Source organism: Camelus dromedarius, chromosome 5 (genome assembly GCF_036321535.1).
Source record: "Camelus dromedarius isolate mCamDro1 chromosome 5, mCamDro1.pat, whole genome shotgun sequence".
NCBI classification, from domain to species: Eukaryota; Metazoa; Chordata; class Mammalia; order Artiodactyla; family Camelidae; genus Camelus; species Camelus dromedarius.
Window position 1 is genome coordinate 2,164,212 of NC_087440.1, and position 24,046 is coordinate 2,188,257.

The following is a 24,046-nucleotide window of genomic DNA, read 5'->3' on the forward strand; positions in this document are numbered from 1 at the left end:
CAGAAGTCACTCAGGTTGCCTCTCCTGGGATGTCTCAGACATCAGGGGAAGAAACCCAAGCCCGGAGACACCTCTCGACCCCTCCCTTTCACTGGAGCATTCCTGCTGCCTCCCATCCAGCAGGACTGGGCAGAGCCCGCCACTGGGACAGTGAGCTCCCTCTGAAGGGCATGTCCCCGCCCTGTCATATTTACAAAGTGACTGACTCCACAGCCCCAGAAAAAGAATCTGGAAATGAAATATTGACAATCTAATCCATTTACATAATCAGCTGCTTTTTTTTTTTCCTACTCACAATTTAAACAACTTATTTATTTAGAGATCAAGCAACGACTGCTAATGAATTTTACACAAAGCACGCTAATAACGGGGCCTGTGGAACAGAAGGGTAATCACAGCAGAAATTAGTTTTCTACTTAAACATCCTTCCTTTGCAACATATCAATCTAATGTGTCCGATACTGCCATTAATAACCAGATACATTGCTCAATTAAATTACAAAATGAGCTGCAAAAGCTTCGTTACGTTTCATGTTTAATTTGCACTGGATTCTGCCTATCGGGGAGGCCCGCGTTATTACACCCACTCAGCTTTAATATGCTCGCGATGATGTGGGGTGGGTTCATGCAGCTGTCACCTACAAAATTAATGGAGGCAATTTTACGAAATATTAAACACCAGGCAGCCCGTTTAGGGGGGAAACCCAAATGCTACCAGGCCCTTCTATTGAATTCTTCTCTGTCATTGATTGGCAAAGCTTACCAGAGGACCCTGAGGCTTCTGAGGTTTCTGTCTGCCTCGGAATCATAGGCTGAGCCCCAATTAAGAGGCATTAGGGTTATTTCTCCATTTGGTACATCTTGGTGGAAATGGAGAGCGCCAGTGAGATAGGGTCTGCTGGTGTTGAGCGGTCAGTTGGAGCCCTGCACCCACTGGTCTCCAGCAGTGAGTGGGCTATATTCGCTCTCACGGGGAAGTGGCCGGAAACAAAGGGGTCCTGCTCTAGTTCCAGGGTCTTTCAGCTCCTGTCCCTACTGGCTCATCCTGAGCATTTTCTTACTGGGGGAGATGGTGAGGATGGGCAGGTGGGCTCAGGGCTTCAGTCCTGCCTCCCCTTCTGCCCCCAGAGACATGATCTCTGACACGGTTCATGGAGGGATGGGTCCCCAGATCCATGCCCCATGTTCCATGTCTGGGAAGCTCATGGAGATGAACACTGGCTAATGAAGAGGTCAGATATGGTTTAAAAGACTTCTTGCTAGGGATAAGCAAGCCCAAGGCTAAAAATGGAAAATTTCTTTTCTGGACATCACTAAGGATTTGGGGCTGACTTCAGTAAGAGTTTGGAGGAGACCAATTATGTCTGTCGGTCAGAGTCGGACAACTCAATGGTTAATTCAGCCCTGATCCCTGCTTCCTGATGTAACCTGGGCAGGGGAGGCACAGTAACAAGATCCAGGGCCAGAGATGAAACATGGATCCCACAGAAGCAGGCAAGAGGTGTGAGAGCCTCCTCTCTACTGTCCTTCTTTCTGCTCAAAGAGACACGCAGCTGAGAGTGAGAGGGAGGAGACTCGCCCAGGTTCTGGGGACAAACATCTTCCTCAAGCCCTGAATCCACCCACCATCAGACATATGGATTGTTTCTCCAGCTTCCAGAGCACCTGCCCTACCATCATGGAACCCTTCTTACCGGGATAAGCGTGCACATCTGGTAAACCCTCCATTACATGCTCTGTGGGTTATCCACCATGCAGGGTGGGTTTGATTCCAGTCTGCTCTCAGGCCAGAGGATGCAAACTGATGTCAGTATTCTTTTGCCAGAACTCACATCAGAAATTAAAATCCACTTCTAAAAGAAATCATCCTGAACATGTGAACTGAGTTTGCACATTCAGCTTTGGATTATCACGACGACTGCCTCCCTTCAGGAGGGCAGAATGCAGAGAGTGTGGGGGGTGCCCACCTCCTCCCCCAGGTGAGCTGATGAGAGTTCAGGGCTTGGGTCACTGGGCCGGGGGAAGGTACGCTCAGCAGGCCGAGGGCCAGGAAGGATGGGCTGGCGGAAGGTCTGAGAAAGGAACAGGGAAGCTGGCAGAAGAGTGCTGTGGGCTGGTAAACCCGAGCTGTTCCCTGCAAGGCTGCCGTAAAAACGAGTCATGTGAGCAGCAAGGACAAGAGTTAACAGCATCCTTACCTGTCCCCCATGTATCCAGCTGTGCAGTGGCACTGCCCAGTCACGTGGTCACACTGCCCTCCGTGGTGGCAAGGACAGTCCTGGCTGCAGTTCTGGCCAAACGTCCCCGGTGGGCAGGGCTGGGCACACACTGCTCCCTGAAACACAGGAAGGAAGACGTGCGGAACTGGTGCTTCTGAGGTGCTAGCCTGAGGCTACTGTCTCCCAGAAGCGGCACAGCTGTTACGGCTCTAGGGACCCCCCAGATTCCTTCAGTGGGAACTTCTCCCCAGTCACAGAAGCAGAGAAAGCTGGACACCATGGCTCCAAAGCCCCATTAGAGAGATGGGGAAACCGAGGCCCATTTGCCCAACCAATTATGCAGCACGCGTTTATTGAGTGCCTGTTGTATGCCAGGGCCTGTGTTAGATACTAGGGGCACAAAAATATGAGTAAGACTCAATTCCCATCCTCCCCTTCTACTGGGGAAGAGAGATAAGAAAACAGGTAACTCTGGAACCTGGTGCTAAGTGCGGGAAAGGCAGAAACCTACAAGGACAAAAGGAAGCGGAGAGGGGACCAGAGAGGACAAGAGAGGGCCCGCGTTGGAGGATGGAAAGGCAGGCGGAGCAGGGGTAGCTGCTGAGGTTTCTGCTTTCTCAGCAAAGCTCGGAGTGCGTGTGGGAAGACGAAGCTCCCAAAGCCTGGGGATCAGAGGCCCCGGGAGACTCTGAAGGCTAAGGCGCAGGTGCGGTGAAGCGGGAGGACTCTTGGAAAGTTTGTAGAAGAGGGAATTTGACCCCAGGTTTTTAACCCCCTTTTCAAATAGCCAGGGGACTTCCCAAGACTGGCAGTTCACTTTCAGGGAGGCTGGCCCTCACTGGCTCTGGACAGAGGGAGGCTGAGCACGGCTGGGAGGAGGGGGTGGCGCTGCGAGAAACAGGGACCGTGCGGCCCCCTGCCCGCTGCCCGAGCAGACCCGCTGCTCGCTTCCCCTGCTCAGCACCGAGGGTGCGAGTGGCTGGACTCTGGGGGAGTCCTTTCTGGGGACACAGAGCTCAAGAGGAAAGACCTAGAGATACTGATATATGAGGGTCCCATCAGTCCCCAAGCCTGGCATCTCTCTCCGCTCCCAGGCTTCCAACCAGCTTTTCCAAGGCTTATATAAAACATGAACAGGAGGCCCAGGGTCACCAGATATTTGACATGAGGCTCTAACAAGTTGGGAGACAGCAGTAAAGCACGTTATATAGAAATAAGGAGGGAAGTGCCAGTAGAAACACCAAAAAGACTCAAACCTGGTGTCTTCAGAATGCGGCTTGCATGGGAGCAGGGGGACATTTTCTCCTCCCTCCACGAGTAGCCTTGTGGTGTCAGATACTCTGATTTTAAAAATTATATAGGTCTTTATCTTAGCATCTTAGATCTTTACTGAACCAACCCTGGTCTCCGGCTGCCCTTCCAGCCTCTCCCACGCCAGAGGTGGTCATTTCTCATACGGAGATCAAGGATTCTCCCACAATGAATTCATCAATTAGTTCAACACACAATTATTAAGCACCAATAATTGCCAACCCCGAGGAAGCTAGTTTAGTGAGGGGAATCCTGCTGACCAGAGTCATCGATCAGTATCATCCAATTTACTTGTAATGAATTAAGTGGGAAGCTTTTGAGCTCTGAGTTTTTCCTCTGCATGTGAGTCAGACAGTGCGGGGCTGAGGAGGAGGGGGAGGCAGGGACGGAGGACTGAGCGCGCAGAGGAAGCAGCTGAAGACAGTGAGATGAGTGTGGATGCGAGGAGAGGAGCAGGGAAAAGCTAGTCAGGGGAGGGGGGGTCCTTATTCCTCCTGGAGGCGATGGGGTACCCGGGCCTGTCTTTCTCACTGTACCCCACAAGCTCTAGAGATTCGTGAGGGAAGAGAGGAGTCTTTTTGGCCAACCTCTGGGTCAGTCCTCTGCAGTCCTGGGCTGGACAAGAATACTCTGATCCTAAAAACATATTTTGAGTCATCCTGGGGGGCTGTGTGTATATCTCCCACCTCCCCATCACAGAGCACTGTGGGGACCTCCTGTGCGCGCGCGCACACACACACACACCATCCATCCTGATAGGCTGCAGACTCCTTGTCTCTTCCGAGTTTCTGAGACATGACCAGGGCCCCCTGAAGAGGCCAGTGGGGAAGTCTGCTTCCTTTCAACATTTCCTGGGCAAATCAAGCACTTTGAGACTTTTTGGATGGGTGGGCAAGTACCTCTTACAGCCGCCGCTCAGCAGTCCCCAGCTGCACCATCCCAGGTCCCAGGATCCCCAGACCCCTCCTTGGGTTTGAGCCCCTGGGGCCTGAAGGAATTTGCTGCCTCGGAGGGGCTGCTGCCTGGTGCGGTGGAAATAACACTGGACTCAAAGTCAGGACTTGGGTTCAAAGTCCAGACCTATCTCCTCCCAGACAGCTGAGCGGAGACAAGTCGTGTGATTGTTCTGAGCCTCGGTTTCCTCATCTATAAAATTGGAGTGGTAACCCCCAGTCTCCCAGGTGGTTGTACAGATTATGTGAGATTAGATGATCAGATTACAGATTCTGCGAGATTAGAGCCGTGCCTCAAAGATCAGCCCCTTTGTTAATATTAATTCAACCCAAGTGGACATCTGATGAGGAGCATGGGCCAGGGGCCCAGTACCACCTGGGGCGGAGAAGAGGGCAGGAGGACCACATGGTCAACTCATTACCGCTGGTTGGAAAAACAGCTTTTTGGGGAAAGGCTGGGGGAAGTGCAGGCTGGAAAGTACCAGCCTAAGAGAGGGCTGTGATCTCATGGTTTCTTTCCTGCTCTTATGAGCTGAATTGCATTCCCCACCCCAGATTCATACATCCAAACCCCCAGCACCTCAGTCTGTGACTGCAGTTGGAGACAGGGCCTTTATAGAGGCAGGAAAGTTAAAATGAGGTCATTAGGGTGGGTCTGAATCCCCAGTGACTGCTGTCCTCCTTGGAAGAAGGGATCAGGACAGAGACAGGGGTGGGGGAGGACCAGGCGAAGACACAGGGAGAAGTCGGCCATCCACCAGCAGGGGGTGAAGCCTCAGACGGAACCCATCCTGCTAACACCTTGATCTTAGACGTCTGGCCTCCAGAACTGGGAGGAAATCAATTTTTGTGTGTACACCCCCCAGGCTGCGCTGCTTTGTAATGACAGCCCTAACACACCTGCCCTGTGGTCAGCCGAGTGTGTGTCTCCAATTGCAACGGGATCTTGGCCTGCGTAGCATCCAGAAAGTTGGAGAAGAGGTGGGGCAATAGTCCTGCGCCTCTCTGGTTAGAACAATGGTTGTGTTTGGAAACGAGCTGCACTTTAAGAGGACCGTGGCTAAATGGAGCATAAAAAGGCGGGGGCCAAGATGGTGAAGGACTCAAGGTTACACCAAGGAGACTCAGCCTCTCCGATCACCTAGTTGTCATTGTTGTCCCAGTGCCATGGATGCCCTCGATGGACAGTGAACAGTGATTGGTGTGGGCGCTGTGTAAACGATCCAGGCCGCAGGCTGGGGCTTGGGGCTCCATGAAGAATCCTTCCCACACCTGAGCTCCCAGGACTCTTCAGCCTCAGCTCTAAATACCTCTGCTCCTCCACAGTAACTGGTCCTATTTCCCCGCAAGTCAGGCCTGTTTTTGTGCACACGTGCACATGTGTCCAGCCTCCACCACTAGACTGCGAATTTCTAAAAGGGGGTCACCACATCTCCTACCTCCCAACCGTTGGCAGAACCCACTCTCATCAACCTGCTCACACGTGGCTTCCCTCCTCTGAAAGGTCTCAGAGCCCAGGAAAAAAGAGAGGAAACAATCCTCCAGGCTCTTTGCAAAGACCCTCAGGGACAGGCTCAGCACAGCTGGGCACGTGTCGTGTCCTGTGGGCACACACCAGATTCCTGGTGGCCAGGGATCTCCGAGGAGGGGCCTGGAGGGCCAGAGCTCCTGGTGGCTCCTCTCCAATTCTGCATAAAGCCTCGGTTCTTTGGGGACCTGCACCTTGTGAGTGAGCAATCGTATTCTTCAGATCTCTGAGCGTGACAAAAGCCACGTTGGGGCCACCAGGAAAGTGAGGCAATGGACGGTGATACGGAGAGGACCCTTCTGCCCCACACCCTCCCCCTGGCCCCAGCCCTCCCTGGCAGGGGCCTCAGGCCTGAGTTCGCAGCTTCATTGCACTGTGACTCGGCATGCAGGAGGGGTGTTAATAATTCATACAAATCTGCAAGTTAAACGCTGTGTCAAAAATAGAAATGCAATTGTCTACCAAAAAAATTAAAAATATAAAGTCCCCAAATCCAAAGGCTTCTGTTGACAGAGTTTCCTATCATCTGAAAGAACAAACCTCTCAGCGTGTGGTGGAGAAAAAAAAAATCTCTCCCTCCGTGTGTTGGCTTCCCCCTTCCCCCTCTTCAATCACCAGCCCCATGAGTCTCTCCAGAGAGGACTGTACAGTTACCAGCCTGCCTGTGGCCTGTTCTGCCCCCACCTCATCCTGACCTGACCTCCCTGCCCGCTGGGTCTCCAAGGACCCAGCCCACAAGGGATGGAATTCCAGAAGCTGGCTGGGGATGAGAGGGCCCTTCCAGAGGGAGGTTCAGGGTGGGAGAAACGGGCAGGTGTGGGAGAGGCGGCAGCCCCTTTCTCCTCCTCGGAAGAGACAGACAGACACCAAGGGCTGAGATTCAGGAGTCAGGAGACCTGGCTTCCAGCTGTACCTCCCTCTTCACCACCCGTGTGGCCTTGGCCAGGTCACTTAGCCTCCCTGGGCCTCAGCTTCCTCACCTAAGAGAGGAAGGTATTCACAGACCAGTGGTGTTCAAATGTCTTCAAGCTGGGAGATCCTGTTTTTACGTGTTATCTTACCGAGAACCTCTAAGTAGATTAAAATGGAGAAGTGGGGGTGTGTGGGAGCCGGAGCCCCAGTTATCAGGCTATGTGCCCTCGCCCTCACCTCCAAGAAACTCTTGGGTTCTGTGAAACACAGAAGGAAATCTTACAGACTCAATCGATTACTTCCAAATGCAGGCTTGCGGACAGGGTTGGCTGCCTCAGAGTTATCTGGGGCGGTTATTAAAAATAGAGAGCCCTGGGCCCCAGGAGGTCCCTGGTGGAGCCTGGGAATCTGTATTTAACCCCACCTCCAACCCCCACCTCCACCCACTGTGACTCTGGTGCACAGCCAGGTTTGGACACTGCTGGACCAGATGATCCCCCAGGCCCTTTCCTGCCCTAAAAAAAAAAAAAATTCTGGCAAACCTGTGTCTGCATCAACAGGCCCTGTAGCCATCCCTTCTGCTCCCCCCGCCCCCGCCCCGCCCTGTGACCTCGTCATCCACAGCCTCCTGAAATATCCTGCTCCTGTCCTTCCTGGCTTTGCAAAGCTTCAGGCCCCGGAGGAAGCAGCCGGCTGTGTCCCTGAGCCTCCCCTAAAATGAGAAAGCCAGCCTTAGTGACTGGCTGCTTCTGAGGAGGGACTTGAGACTGCAGAGGGTGGGGACACCGGCGGGGTGGGGGAGCGTGTTGGCTAAAGGAGGCTGTGGCTTGTCTGTGGCATCCAGGGACGTATAAAACGAGCAACTGTAGAGCACTTCAGAGTTTGCAAGGCACCTTGGACATGCGCTGCCTCATCTGAGCCTTCTGCCAACCCTCCCTCTGCGGAGGGCAGGGCTGGCTGTTGTTACACGAGTTTTGCAGATGGGGAAGTAGAGACTAGAATAACTGAGGGCTTTTTTCAGGGTCATCGTTGGATGTGAGACCTGAATTTAAGCCTGTGAGGTTATAAATCCCATCCCCCTTTCCCACGGTGGTGGTTTCCAGACAAGAGACCTGGATTGGTTAAGGCTGCATCAGAATCACCTGCAGTGGTTTTTAGACTACAGATTCTGTGGCCCACAGAATCAGAATGTGTGTGTGTGTGTGTGTGTGTGTGTGTGTGTGTGTGTGTGTAAGGGTTGGAGGCTGGGAATCTGAGGTTCTATAAACTCAGGTGACTCATACCCTGCTGTCTCCCCTATCTGTACCACCCCCATCCTTACACCATGTTCTCTTTGCCACATTTGAGAGCCCGCGGCAGCTCAAGTGAGTATCTATGCTCAAAGACAGAGCCAGTATATGAGAAGAATTCAACTCCTCTGTACACAAAGGACCACAGGCTCAGAGAGGTTAAGTAACTTGCTTCAGGTCACACAGCACTCAGATGGCAGCCCTGGGATTCAAAGCTGTGTTCATGGCACCTCTGTCAGTGTCTAATGATGCCCATGACCATAAATAGGAGGGAGGGAATTCAGGGTGGGAGGGGAATTTATTCCTCCAGGGTGCATGTGAGTAAGGGATGCTCAGACCTCTTACGGAGTCCCACCCACATCCTGCGGGGCCACCTACCGTCCAGCCTGGGGGGCAGGCACACTCGCCAGTGATGTGGTGGCAGGTGCCCCCATTCTGGCAGGGGCAGCGCAGCTCACAGTGAGCCCCGTGGCTTCCAGGCGGGCACAGCTCCTCGCAGCTGCATGGGAAGCAGAGGTGTTAGAGGCAGCAGCGTTCAGATCAGGTGGCGGTGCCCCAGTGCTGCCAGTCTTAAGGCTCCCAGGCTCCCTAGAAGCTAGTGAGCTCACAGTCAATGGGCAGTCACAGCCCAGGAGGGGAAAGCAGGGCTGAGGACAATGAACTGGAATGTTGTATGTTTGGGCCAGTACTTGTGGGATGACTTCAGTGCTTTTAGTGTAAAGAAGATAGCGCTTCTGATGAGGGAAAGCTGAGGAAGCTTCCCTAAGAGGGAGACGTTCCATTTGAGTCTTGAAGGTGAAGTTAGTTTCACTGGGAAAATGGCAGGAAGGGCATGCCAGGCAGAAGGAACAGCATGAGCAAAGGCACTGAGACGTAGCCACAGGTTCAGCCTTCAAGAGTCTGCCTAGATTCAGAGAAAGGAAGAATCTGGGGCGTGCCTCCACCCTGTTCCAGATTCTGGAAGGCTCTCAGCTACCACAACAGGCCTATATACAGAGACTGAGCACTGCTGAGATTCAGAGGAGGATTTGCATGGGGTCTTTGTCTTGGCCCTCAGTCCAATGCCCTGGGCCTGGAGCTGGCCAGACATTCGGACAGGGAACACCCTCAATCAAGGATGTATTTGTGGCTAGAGTTCTTGGGTACCCCCAATCTAGGGCTGTTGGGGAGGCCATTGAGTCTTCAACAGAGCAGGGAGGAGGGGGTCTCCACTAAGCAGCCTGGAGGGCTCCTGCCCAGGCAGACGCTCCAGGGCACTGGAGTGAGGGGCTGTTCCAGGTCCGAAGGGAGAAGGTCGAGGAGAGGACCCAGGCACAGCGAACTCCTGAAATCTACCCGTGATATCTGCCCAGGGCCCCCACCCCATCTCTGTCTCAAATAGTCTGGAAGGGTTCAGGCTCCAGTTGAGCAGTGGCATTGGAGTTATGATCAGGAGAGAATTCCACGCCAAGGTCTGGGGCTCTGACCAGGAAGAGCCTCCTTGCACGAGTTTTGCGAGCTCCTCTGGCCATGGGAGCCTCCATCGATGCATAGCCCCAGTTCGCACCAGTCGCCCCGGGGGCCTGGACGGCAGGGATCTGAGACCTGCACGGGTGAGGCCCGGAGCACTCAGTCTCTGCAGGACTTGGTGTCAGAGCGCAGGAGATTTCACAGCCAGGACTATCCCCGCCTGCCATCTGTTCTCACCGCCCTAGCCACCCGCCAGGAGCCGGGGTCTGACCGCGCAGCCGCCCCGCCCCGCCCCGCCCCTCCGCGCCCGCGCCTTACTCACTAGACGCCGGTGTAGCCGGGCGCGCAGAGGCACTCGCCGGTGCGGGGGTCGCAGCCGGCGCCGTGGCGGCACTGGCACGGCAGCTGGCAGCCCTTGCCGTGGGTGCCGGGCGCGCAGAGCTCCTCGCAGCGCCAGCCGCGGAAGCCGGCGGCGCACACGCAGGCGCCGGTGATGGGGTTGCACAGCGCCCCGTTCTGGCACTGGCACCGGTTGCTGCAGTGGGGGCCCCAGTGGTCGCTGTCGCAGCCTGCAAGAGAGGAGCGGGTCACGGTGGAGGACTCTCCCCGTGGGCTCTCCTTTGGGATGGGGCGGGGGGGGGGGGTCGGGAACAGCCTTCGCGTCTCTGCATCTCTCTTCTCTGGAAAAGAGGCCAGCAAGGGGTTTCTGGGTGGAAGCTTTGGCACCTCATAACCTCCATCAGCCCATGCCAAGCCCCCAAATAATCATACAAGCTAAGAAGCTTCTTCCCCCAAAGCATGCCCCAGTCAGGATCATTCCATTCCAACCAATGCCTTTCGAAGCCCCCTCTCCTGTACTGAAACTCTGGAACCATAAGCTATTTTACTTTTTGGCTGTCTCTCTTCCACTTGGCCAGGACCTTTTCCTTTCAGCCTGCCTCCCCTCTTCTCTGTGACCCTGCACCCCTTCTTGATGCCTCCCCAGCCCAGCCCAGCTCCCATCTCTCTCTCTCTCTGTCCATCTCTTCCTGAAACATTAGTTTTTCTCACCTCTTGCACCTCACTCTCCGTGAACACGTCTTCTACCTCCCTGCCCCTCCCTTGGCTCCATCTCCCTGTCACCCTGCCTCTCCCTCTCTGCTGCTTTTCCTATCAGTCATGCCTACACCCTCTGGTTCCTTCATCTTCAGTTCAATTTCATTACTTTCCAAGCAGCTTCAGAAGGAGCAGGAAAAAGAAGTGTTTCCCTGGGAGGTGACAGACAACCTTAAAGATCTTTCTATGTAATTAAATGTTTCAAAAAGTGATATCTGAGCCAGCTTCGCAGAAATTCACACTCTAGGGCTGGGGAAGGAGGCTGAATGGCAGACCACGGGTAGGTCACCCAGCCTGCTGCCACCTCCTAGTCGGACCTTCACCTGGTACATACAGGACACACGACAAGATGGCCTCAAACTATAGCCTCATTCACTGGAATCCTGGAATAGGGGTGCCTGTGGGGTTCAGGCATGGACAGGCATAAATAATGTTCTAGGCGATGTTCAATGGAGAAAAAGATTGCTCCCCGCTAAGGAATCAGGCAAGACTTCCTAGAAGGAGGGCACCTGAAGTGAGCTGTAAAAGATGTCCCACTTGTCCGACTATCACAGTGATCAACTGTCCCAATTTCACCATTGAAAGTCCCTCATTCTGAGAAATCCCTCAGTGCTGGGCAAACTGGGATGGCTAGAGACTCTCCTGCCTGAAGACAGGGAGATGATGAGTTGACTTTTGTGCTCCAGGGATTGTAGGACAGACAGCAGTACTCGAGTACTGGGTAAGGACAAAAGCAAAAGGTTCTGCTGAAGCCAGTGAGGACATGGGATCTTTGAGAAATAAAGGGTTGACGGAAGAATCACTACAGCCCCACCAACCCTCCTGTGTGTACCTCCCACATGCTGATAAGGGTTCAGTGATCAGTGTCATGGAGACTGTCCATCATCCTTTAGAGATGGAATCACTCTATGCCTGGAATTCCTATCACCCAGTCTTGCTTCATCTCATCTTCACTATGCCTCAATATTCACACATACAAACCAAGCTGCCAAACTCTGAGTGAGCCCCACCCTGCATTTTCCACCTGTTACTACAATGAGTGAGGCAATATCCAGTCCAACAGCCAAAGCAATTCTGAGAAAGAAGAACAAAGCTAGGGGCATCACGCTTCCGGATTTCAAATTATATTACAAAGCCATAGTAATCCAAACAGTGTGGTACTGGCATTAAAAACAGACACATAGATCCATGGAACAGAATAGAGAGCCCAGAAAGAAACCCATGTGTATACAGTCAATTAAATTATGACAAAGGAACCAAGAATATACAGTGGGGAAAAGACAGTCTCTTCAATAAATGGTGTTGGGAAAACTGGACAGCCACATGCAAAAGAATGAAACTGGACCCTTATCTTACATTATATATAAGAATCAACTCAAAATGGATTAAAGACTTGAACGTAGGACCAGAGCCATAAAACTCCTAGAAGGTAACATAGGTAGGAAGCTCCTTGACATTGGTCTTGGCAATGGTTTTTTGGATTTGACACTAAAATCAAAGGCAACTAAAGCAAAATAAACAAGTAGGACTACATCAGGCTAAAAGCTTCTGCACAGCAAAGGAAACCATCAACAAAATGAAAAGGCAACCTACCAAATGTGAAAAATATTTGCAAACCATGTATTTTGCAAAGGGTTAATATCCAAAATGTGTAAAGAGCTTACACAACAAAATAGCAAAAACCCAAACAATCCGATTTGAAAAATGGGCAGAGGATCTGAATAGCCATTTTACAAAGAAGACACACAGATGACCAAGAAGTACTTGAAAAGGTTCTCAACATCAGTAATCATCGGGGAAATGCAAATGAAAACCACAATGAGATATCGCCTCACACCTGTTAGAGTGGCTAGTACCCAAAAGGCAAGAAATAACAAGCGTTGACAAGGATGTGGGAAAAAGGGAACCCTTGTGCACTGTTGGTAGGAGTGTAAATTGCCACTATGGAAACCAGTATGGAGGTTCCTCAAACTGACAAACAGAACCACTGTATAATCCAGCAATTCTGCTCCTGGGTATTTATCTGAAAGAAATGAAAACACTAACTCGAAAAGATTTCTGCACCCTCGTGTTCACTTCAGCATTATTTATAATAGCCAAGACATGGAAGCAACTTAAATGTTCATCAGTGGATGAATGGATAGAGAAAATGTGTATTCACAAATACACACACACACACACACACACACACACACACACACACACACACACAGTGGAATATTATTCAGCCACAAAGAAGGAAATCTTGCCATCTGTTCCACCATGGATGGACCTTGAAGGCATTATGCCAAGCGAAATAAGAGAAAGACAAATACTGTATGATCTTACTTATACATGGAGTTTAAAAAACAAATGAACAAACAAAAACTGAGCTCATCGATACAGAGAACAGGTTGGTAGTCGTCACACGTAGGGAGGAGGCAAGACGGGCAAAGATGGTCAAAAGGTACAAACTTCCAGTTACAAGATACACAAGCTCTAGGATGTGATGTACAGCATGGCGACTACAATGAGAAAGAAGAACAAAGCTGGGGGAGTCACGCTTCCGGATTTCAAATTATATTACAAAGCCATAGTATTATATATTTGGGAGTTGCTAAGAGAGTAGATCTTGAAAGTTCTCATCACAAGGAAAAAATTGTAACTATGTGTGGTGATCAATGTTAACTAGACTTAATGTGATGATCATTTCACAATATACACAGATGTTGGATTGTTATATTGTACACCGGAAACTAACAGGTTATATATCAATTATATCTCAAAACAAAAATCAAGTCTAGTTATGGTTACAACCTGCACACACACTGAAAGAGGCTCACAGGACAGAGAATAACAAATTACCCAGTGGTCCGGCGTCTTCCACATCACCCCGTCTCTCGGACAAGTACTCAGTGAGTGGAAAGACTAGCAGAATTACCTACTGTATCATTTCTCTATTTTTGTCGCCAAGCACATGTAGTTAAATTTGCATAAGTTTAACGTACATATGTGTCTCCACTGTAATACTAATAACCGCATTTTAAATGCTCATTTGTGATATTTAAAACCCTGTGAATTAGGTTTTATTATTTCTCCATTTTATAGATGGGGAAATCAAGGGTCAGAGAGGTTAAGTGACTGCCCAAGTTTAGAGTCAAGGGCAGCCTAGGTCTTCTGGCTCCAGCTCTCTCCACCACAGATGAATGGGATATTTTCTGAGTGATGGTTCTGAGGAGAGGAACTTAAGAGGTGCCTTGGGGACAAGGTGGCAGTTGCAAAGCACAAGGGCAGGGATACTACAGAGATTAGCCACGTTCTCCCCATCATCACTGTGAACAACCCTGGGGCCGGAACAAGGGATTCCCCATGTTGCTACGACACAATTACTGTCCTCAGTCCTTGGCTCTGTACTGAGCTGTTGGAGTCCAGAGCCCGCTTGTCCTTGGGGCAATCCCAGGACAGGCAGATACATTTTGCTTATCAGAGGGGACCTCTATTCTCTCTGTCACAACCAAAACCCAGTAGGAAGCAGAACTATGCCCCTGATAGGGAGCCGGGATATTGTCATGAAGTCCATGCACTAACTCTTGGGTGCTTCTGTTCCTCCACGCATCCATTCAACCATCATTTACCAGGCAGCTGCTAGTCCCAGAAAGTGTCCCGTCCTCTTGGAGTGTATAGTGGGGGCAGAGCCATGGGGGCAGCACTGAAGGCAGACTGCAGAAGAGCTATGATAAGGGTCATTTGGGGCATCAGAGGAAGACACAGGCAGGTGTGAACCCTGGCTGGGGGTGGCCAGGGAAGATGTTCTCAAAGAAAAGGCCTGATGGAGGGGTGAGGATGGGGAATGGATCAAGGCAGAAAAAATAATACATATAAATGCTTGGAGGTGGGAAAAAACTTGAACATGAGAGAAAATGGAAAAAAAAAAAAAGGTACGTGTGTCTGGAGTGTAGACTTTAAGGGAGAGCAAGGTACAAGGGGAGGCCGATTCCTGGGCAGGGTACCAGGTCCAAGGGCTCTGTGAGCTGTGTTCAGGGGGGCAGATTTCATTTAAGGAGCAGGAGGCTCTGAATGTGTTCTAAGCAGAGAACTGACATGATCAGGTGTGGCCATAGAAAGAAGGGAAGGGACAGATTCCAGCTGTGTTTATGAGGTTGAATCAGCAAGGACGTGGAGATTGACAAGGTGCCGAGGAAGGAGGAGAGGGCAGGGAGGACGGCAGCCCAGCTCTGGCTTAGGCTGCTGGGTGGATGCTGGCGCCATTTCTTTACAGAGACACAAGGGGAAGAGCAAATATTGGGGGAGAAAGAATGAGGTAGATTTCGCTCACTATGTTGGAGGTGTCTCAGGGACACCCAGGAAGGCATTCAAAACCCATTCGCCTACCCCTCACTGATGCCCTCACACCTGAGTGCCTTCGTTCCTCTGCTCCTCCATTTGACAAACATTTACCAAGTACCTGCTAGTGCTAGGAAGTGTCCTGGCCTCTCGTGGCGTACAGTCTGGTGGGGACAGAGCCACGCGAGGAGCAGTGGTGGTACACTCTGAAAGTGCCATGATAGGGGCAGGACAGGGCGTTGGAGAAGCAAGAGGAAATGCAGTTCTATTAAGCTTGACAACCTGGGCTCTCAGACCGCAGACTGGTGTGTGCGCACACGCACCTGTACATGCTTGTTTCCTTGTGTGTGTGTGTGTGTGTGTGTGTGTGTTTTATGGGGCACCAAAAAAAAGAGGTCTATGTCACATTAGGAACCCATGGAAATAAACAGACAACATTTGTAAACTGAAAAAGCAAAGCAACTCAGAGCCACTAATACAGGGGCAAATAACCCCTCATAGCTAAATTGACAGGAAGAATTTACATTCAATTTATAATATTCTGATTAAGGAAGCAGGGAAGTGTGTAATCCATTCCACAGACATTCCCACCAGAGTGATTAAGTGGGAAAAAAAAGTTAGGGTTCACAGGGAGAAGCTCCAGGTATCTTAGAAAGTCCACGTAAAAACACCTCATTCCCCAGCAATGACAGAAATGAGACGGTGAGTCAATTATCTACCCTGTTGAAGGGGAATAAAAACTATCATCATTAAAATTGCAACAGGACTTTGCATTCTTCCACAGACAATCGCCAACTCTTTCCAATTTGGCTCTCGGATGTCACCCCCTCGCACACACTTTTTGGTTTCTGTCACAGATGCTCCTTCCTAATTATATTTGGCTTTGGCTGAGTTTTCAAGTGGGCGTATCTTCGCTGGGCAGTGAGTGAGCGCTTGGGGCACCGGGAAGCGTGTGGCCTGGCTCGTTCTGTTCCTTTAAGCCGGCCAACTCTCACCCGTCCCAGCGAGAGCATCGCCCAGCTGACCTCTTCCAACTTCGGGGCCCGACCTCCCCCACCCCGAGGGGAGTGACTGCGTCTCTCCCTTCACCGCCAACCTTGACCTTGACCGCAGACAGGCTTTTAAATGTTTAACTACTTTTTAATATGTGCCAGGCCACGAGATAAAGGCATACATTTTCTCATTCACTTCGCACAACAACCCCCTTATAGTGGGTTGCCGATTAGGAAACAGAGGCCCAGAGAGGTTAAATACCTTGCCCAAGGTCACACAGCTGGGGAGCGACTGGGTGTCTGAGCTCTAAGCCCTGCTATCCCACTGGGTGTGGCCTGGTGTGGGTGGACGAGGGGACCTGGGAGGTTGGCGGCCAGCCTGGGCTCACATGGCCACCTTGGACAGTGTCCCGGGAGCTGTGGGCCTTATCCAGGGATCGGTTTATGTGGGAGTGCTGGCCACAGGGCCCAGGTTTTTCATGACAGGCCCTATTTCCCATAATTTTATTCTCTTCAGTTAAGATAATTTATTCAGAACTTTTTCTATTGTGAAAAAACACGTATAGCATACATTTTGCCATTTTAATCATGTTTAAGAGTACAATTAATTCAGTGGCATGAACTGCACTTCCAGCGATGAGCAGCTATCATCGCTATTTCCAAAACCTTTCCATCACCCCACATGGGAACTCTGGAACCATTAAGCACTAACCCCTCATTCCCTCCCTTCTGGCAACCTCTAATCTACTTTCTCTATGCATTTGCTTCAGCTAGATATTTCACATTAGTGGAATCATACAAAATTAGTCTTTTGCGTCTTCTTCCACTTCGCATAATGTTTGCAAGGTTCCTCCATGTCACAGTGTGTATCAGGACTTCATTCCTTTTTATGGCTGAATAGTATTTTATTGCATAAATACGTCATGTTTTCTTTAGCCATGCATCTCTTGAGGGACACTTGGGTTGTTCCCACCGTTTGGCTGTTGTGAATAATGCTGCTATGAACAGGGGTGTACAAGGATTTTTTTGAATCACTGAAGATCATTTATTAAAGGCACAACTCACCATCTTTTTATGCCTTTATTGCCTTCCTCTATTAGGAACAATAACTCAGCTGACCATTGTTTTTCTGTCACGTTTATATAAGCAGATTTAGGTACCTTGTGTCCAATCTCCCCCACTAGCCTTGGAATCTCTGTGGGTTACAGCGCCCGGGGGGAGCTGGAATGTGCCCCTGTTTGTGGCTGCCTCTGTCCCTCACATGCACACACAGTCTCACCCAGCGTCCAGCCCAGAGCTGGGCACAGGAAGAGCCGTCAGCAGTGCTGACGAGGGGGCCTGGCCAGCCCTTCTCCAGCAACCAAAGAGCCCCCTCCCAGCTGCTCGTGGGAATTCACATCCTCAGACAGTGGTCCTCAGCCTGGCCGCTCATCCGCACCACTCTGCAGGTTTTAAAAACCTCTCATACCTGAGCTTCAGTCCTAGGCATTCTGATGTAATTATTCTGGAGAGGCGGTGTCCCAGGGACAGGTCCTTTAAAAGAGCTCAGCAGGTGAGAACTACTGTCTTTCTGGTGATCTGCATTCTCACTGGTCCTCTCAGAGAGAGGGGCAGGAGGATGCTGAGCCTGAGGTGGGAGTGAGAGAGATGGATGGTGTCTCCCATTCCATAGACGGCAACACTGAGACGCAGCAAGGAGGAGGCAGTGTGGCCACTGACATGAAGGTCAAGGGGTAGAAATAAACTGGGGATCCACTGACTGTGAGCTGCCCCGGCCTGTGCTGGAGTCTGGGCCAAGTCCCCACAGCTCCCGCTTAGCAATGGAAAGGCTTGACCCAGACAGAGCATCTTCCAGGAACAGCCCTCGGCCCTGAGTCCGCTCCTCACAGTCCCCATGCCCCCACCCACCCCAAGAAGAAGTAGGGGCGCTGCCGGGTCATGGGCTTGCTGCTGAGTTTACAAAGCAGCAGGCGTGGAGGCAGAGACGGAGCAGCAGCTGCCGGAAACCACTCCAGCTGATAAAAAAAAAGTGACTTCCCAGAGAGCGAGGCCATTTGTTAACAGACTTGCCCCAGTAAAAACACAGGCAAACCCACCAAAGCTGAGCCCTTCCACTTTTCCCAGACGCAAGCTGCAAATCTGAAGCAGCATGGAAGGGTGGGTTGGAGCAATGCTGGGCAATCTTGGGCAGCCCCCTCCCCTCTCCGGGCTTTTGTGTTTACATCTGTAAAATGACAGACCTGGATCAGTGGTTCTTGCTTGGGCACCTGGAAATGGGGAGGGGAGGATTAGGTTGTCACAAATGATCAGGGACAGTCCTGCACAAGGAAGAATTACGCCCTCCACGGCGTCCGCATTAAGAAACACCAGCAGGTAAAGGTCGGGGTCTTCCCGTTCTGACATTGTGTGATCGTCTGCTCTGCTGCTAAAGGCCCCTACCTAAGAAACAGGCGAGAGGAGACAGGGTGGGAGGTAGGTTTGCTCCAGTGTGGAAAGGAAGATTCAAGGTGGTTACCCAGGCTCGGAGCCGAGCCACTGCTCTGCCGGCTAGCTCTCCACCACTTAGACTGCTGGAATGAAATATTAATAGACCAGGGTCCTGCAGATGAAAACCCAGATCTCCTGACACAGTCCCTAAGCCTGGCAGATGCTGACAGCACAGGATTATAATGATGTATCATTAGCTCTTAGTGATCTATTTATTACACTTGTTACTTACTGTGTTATTTAACCACACCGTCTGTATCCCTCAAACCTCTGAGGGGAGGTGGGATTCGGTGGCTGCACAGAACGCAGGCTGCACCCCCACATCTCGCTGGTCCCCTGGGAAGGGGGCGGAGGACTAAACACACATGCAGGAAAAACGCTAACCCTGTGAGCCTCCAGTGGGCCAGCTGCCTTCTCATAAAGGGTTGTTTCACTTAATCCTCTTATTGACCCTGTGCCATTTGTTCAGACCTCACCTTGTTTCAAAGAGGATTTGAGGCCACCCATGTGAGGTGGAATATTATTGCATTTTTCAACAGAGAAAACTGAGGCTTAGAGACATTAAATAAGCAAATCAGAGTTTCCCAGCCTCAGCATGATCAACATTTTAGGCCAGAAAATTCTTTGCTGTGGGGCGTCCTGCACACTGGAGGATGGTTAGTGGCACTCCTGGCCTCTGCCCACTAGAAGCCAGTAGCTGCCCCCCGCCACCTTCACAACCGTGACAACCAAAAAGGTCTCCAGATAATAGACAAATGTGCCCTCCAGGACAAAAGCACCCCGAATTGCAGAAGACAGAGTTGAGGGTCAAAGACTGGTTTTCGTAGTCCTCAGCTTAGGGGGCATCCTGTGTACCCCCCTACATTTTCCAAGTCAGGAAACTGGTCAGAGGGGCCAAGCGACTTGCCTGTGGTCACACAGCTAATGCACTGCAGAGCTAGATGTGAAAGGAGCTGGCCACGACCACCCAAAGCTTTTCCCACCCTCACCACACCAGGTTTTGGGGGATGAGTTGGGCTCATTTATTCGCTTGTCAGTGTTGAGCACCCACTATGTTCTAGGGGCTGATCTGAAAAACAGACAAGCAGATGGGAAACACTGACCCATCAGAACATGGGGTGATGGAGGGGTGCTGGGAAAGCTGTGCTGGGGCAGTTATAACCAGGAAGAGCGCCCACCATCAGGGCAGGGGCCCAGCAGCTGGATGGATGGATTTGGGGGTAGCAGGGTAGGAGGAGGGAATGAAGCCGGTAGGTACATTAAAATGCCTTGAACAAAGTCAGTGGCTTCAGCTCATTGCCTTCCTCATCTCCATCGCCTTCCTCATCTCCATCGCCACAGCCTCGACTGCAGCTCCAGGCAACCAAGTCCATTTTAACCAGACATCACGCCCCTAAAGTGACAGGAGGGAGTGGGGAGACTCAGTAACTCCATTTATTCAGCGTTCTGCATCTCTCTGTGGATGGATGCATCTGGAAACCGGCACTGGGACCTTGCTACAAGGTCTCACTGAGTCCGCCTGGCATTGTACCACTCGGACTCCATTCCTCAGGGTCTGCAGGAATCCCCTATTAAGTTGCACATCAGCCCATGTTTGTGCAAGGGTGTGTGTGGGGGGGGTTGGTCACATCATGGGGCATTATCAGCCATTAATACCCCGGTTATCTGTTAATATCCAAGTGGCAATTAGCAGACCTGGGAGTCAGATTAGGAAGGGTGCGTGTGTGCGTGCGTGTGTGTGTGTGTGTGTTAACGTGGAGAGAGGAGATGGGAAGTTGTGGAAGCCAAATTCATCAACTTCGCACGGACTGCGCCAGACGTAGACTGCCACAGGACAGCGTGAGCAGGTGATGGGAAAGAAAACTAGGTGGCAGCTACTTTGCAGTAGGTACTTGTTCAGTTTAAGCCAGGACTCCTCAAGCGCAGCTATGATTATCTCAGTTTTGCAGAGCAAGGAACCAGCGTTGGGTGTGGTTAGGTGATTTGCCTAAGACCTCACAGCCGGTGTGATCTCTGGCCTGTTTCTCAAATGGCGACATCTGACAACAGAGCCTTGAACCACAGAGGATCGGAGGCGGAGGCAGGGCGGAGCTGGGCCCTGGAGCTCATTTGTGCCTGTGCTGTCCTTGTACAGAGGATGCTGAGACCAGAGGGGAAGGGCGATGGCCAGGTCATCGGTGAGAGGCGGGGGTGGAGCTGAGACCCTGGGCCCTGCGAGGTCCCTGGGCCGGCTGAGCAGAGGCTGGTGCTGACTCTTACACTGTCGCCCCCTTCCCTGGGGCCCAGGTCAGGATTCATGCACCACCCCGCTGCATCCTCAAAACCTCTGCCCTGGGCTGCACCCACCTCTGATGAGTGCGCCTGGCCGGCCCCAGCACTTTGGCCTCCGACACTTCAGCAGAGGGGTCAGTGAGGCCCAGGGTGACACGTAAACTGGGGTCGGCCCCAAATGGCCCCAGGGACCGGCCTGAGCTAGTCTGTCCTCAGCTCAGCTCAAAACCTAACACCCCCACCCCCACCCCACATCAGAGGCTTTTAATGAGGGCCTGGCTCTGGCTGCCCAGCTCCCTCTGATCTGCCTGCATCACTGCCTTTGAAGCTTCCCAGCCCCAAAGACCATTTATCTCCACAATTTGCCTAGAAAGCCTCATAAATCATATCTGTGCACAAAGGAACGAACTCTTTGGAAGAGCCTTTCAAAGGCGGCCAAGACACCACAGACCCGCCAGGGGGCCCGCTGCCTCAGCCTGCGCCCTCCCCAGCAGGGCCCAGCCCTCATCTCCCTTTCAAAGCTCCTGAGCAAACCCCAGGCTGAAGAGAGGGAGGGGGCAGCTGGGGATCAAAGGGAATTTGGTGAAGCTATGCCACGCGGGAGTGGGACCCCCCAGACGTGCCAGGGCTCTGAGGGAAATGAACTCATAGGTGGAGCACGGAAGGACACTGGAAGGTCACGGATTCCTAGCCTGTTTCCCACGAGGTCTGAACTCATTCTGTTCAACTCATAGCCCTGTCCACCATCTTCCCATCATTCCGCCTCGCTCTGACTTGCTCTAAATAGTGAGGCCCGGTCTGGTGGAGGAGCCTCTCTCTGGCTCTGTCGTGGGCCTTGGGCAGGGAAGGTACCACCCTCCTAGGCCTCAGCATCTCCCTTGGCAGAGAGACAGGATAAGCCCAGATGAGTGCGTGTCCAGCTGCCACCTATGGAGTCCAAAGGGTCCTATGCCTGGGGTGGAGGCTGGGGCCATGACAGGGGCTCTGGACTCCCCATTTCTACAGCTTCAGAGTTGCTGAGTTTTCTGCTGGATTCTCACACGAGGACAAAAGATTAAGCAGCCAAATCAGAGGAGGGCGAAAACCCAATTGTTAAGACGCTTTCTGCCTTTAAAGGTCTGTGTTTAATTCTTCTCCTAGTCGGGAAGTTCTTCCATACGTCTGACTGAGGAATCTTGTGCTGCAATTTAAAGTCATTTCTTCTCCTTCCTCTGCTCACTCAGTGAGCAGCCACTTCAGGGCCAGCACTGCAATGGGTTGTCATGGGGAAGCAGCCCAGGTGGTGCTCAGGGTCTCTGACTTTGGGCAGCTTCCTGTCTGGCACTGCAGCCAGCCTCCCACTGGGAATACACAGAGAGTGGAAACAGAAGCAGTGAAACTGGAGGTCAGGTAGAGGCCAGCTTCCCTCCTGAGCCCGCAGAGCACATTTGAACTAAAGCCGGGCTCACCTGTTGCCCTGTTCACAATGGAGCAGGGGTCTTTCTCATCAAGTGGGGTGAGGGGAAGGGGGGTTGGGTAGAGGGGCTCCGGCTGCTCATCAGGGGTTCACAGGCACGGGGAGAGGTAAAGCAGGTGGGGGTGATCTGCATCAGGGAAGGCTGCGGGCCAGGGCAGGAGGGACCTGGAGCCCTCCGCCCCAGCCACTCATCCTGGGAGCCGATGTCACACGCCACAGGCCTGGCGGAAGGCTGTTCTCACAGCAGACACAGTGGCTCCTCTGGTTGTCCTGCAGGGCTTACACCACGATTGTCCCAATGAAACAGATTCACATCTGAGCCATTTTTCCTTTTGGCAAAGGCAGTACCTGGGGCCGGCTTGTACATCTGGTGCTTTGGATCAGCTTGGCTGACACTTACTGAAACTCGATTAGATGTAAAATCCAGACTAGGTGGGGCTTAAAATGGGTGGGAGGGCCCAGTTGGTCCTCAGGGGCCAGGGAGAGATCCAGGTCAGACACAGTAGCTGGGGGTCACAAGAGACAGACCGGGAGAGGCACTTGCTGGAGGGGAAAGTGCGCTGGGAAGTTGGGGGTATGTGGGGAAGAGGTTAATCTGCCCAGGGGGGCCTTGGGGAAGAAATGGGATTTGATTTAGGATCTAGAAGGAGGGATAGGATTTCAACTGGTGGGAAAGCAAGGGGAAGACAGTCTTAGTGGAGGACAGCAAAGGCAAGGAGGGAGAATTCAGGATGCAGAGCAGCCTGGAGGGAGGGGTACACATGGCCCGGCGGCAGAGGATCTGGCGAGCGGGCTGAGGGGTTTGCTACATTGAAGGAAGGTTAGCCCACTGCTTCTCAAACTATCCATGAGGAAGGACCAGTTTTATCTGATTTGTCTGTTTTCAAATCCATCACAGACAGACACACAGTCCTCACTGAGCGTGACTCGTACGCAGGTCACACCACGTCGCTCTCACACTAGGGCCCGCTCGGCAGAGGAGTCCGCCAACCACGGGCTCGGCTGTCACAGTAATGTCAAAATTGCTCTAAGTTTCTAAACACTTACTATTAATTTTCTTATCTCATCGCTTGCCAGTGGTAACCCCTGGACTTTAGGTCTGCAGACCACCCAGAATGGCGCTGGGCTAGAACACAGCTCAGAGGAAGGAAGAGAGCAAACCAAGACAGGTTTACTGGAGATCTGGCTAGGCAAGGTTTCTGTCCAGCCTACCTCCTCTGGTAAGTCCTGTGGACTCCCAGAGGCTGCTTAAAGGGCTAGGAACTTGGGAATGATGAATAGAACCAAGGATAATGTTAAAAATATCTATTAACTGGGGACGGGGGTTAGGGTGTAGCTCAAGTGGTAGACTGCAGGTTTAGCACACACAAGGTCCTGGGTTCAATCCCCAGTACCTCCTCTAAAAAATAAATAAGTAAACCTTATTACCCGCCCCCCCCACCAAAAAACCTATTAACTTATCATGGAAAAGAATCTGAAAAAAAGTACATATGTATAACTGAATCACTTTGCTGTACACCTGAAACACTGTAAGTCAACTACACTTCAATTAAAAAATGAAAAAAAAAATTAGCTGGCAGAGTAGGGCACTCTCTGATCGGAATTGCTATGGGTGGTGTGGGTGCCTGCTGGCATACCCAGGACAGGCACCCTGTTACAGGTGAAGCCTTGTGTGAGCTCTTCACAAGCGTATCTCGTTTAACCCTCCTGACACCGCCATCATCTCCATTGTCAGGCGAGGAAACTGAGACACAGAGAGGT

General features: G+C 51.7%; 1 protein-coding gene across 9 annotated transcripts in view; it reads right to left on the bottom strand.

Moving 5' to 3' along the window:
• MEGF11 (multiple EGF like domains 11) overlaps positions 1-24,046 on the bottom strand; it is a 332,207-nt gene that overhangs the window by 62,823 nt on the left and 245,338 nt on the right. For all 9 annotated transcript variants that reach the window (XR_010380816.1, XR_010380815.1, XM_031452880.2 and 6 more), the window contains exons 6-8: positions 9,984-10,230; positions 8,591-8,711; positions 2,199-2,335 (exon numbers count right to left, since the gene is read on the bottom strand). Coding sequence is in view for 7 of the 9 variants with exons in the window: in XM_031452880.2 (XP_031308740.2) it covers positions 2,199-2,335; positions 8,591-8,711; positions 9,984-10,230 (505 nt within the window). In the remaining 2 variants the exon portion in view is untranslated. The remainder of the gene's footprint in view (positions 1-2,198; positions 2,336-8,590; positions 8,712-9,983; positions 10,231-24,046) is intronic.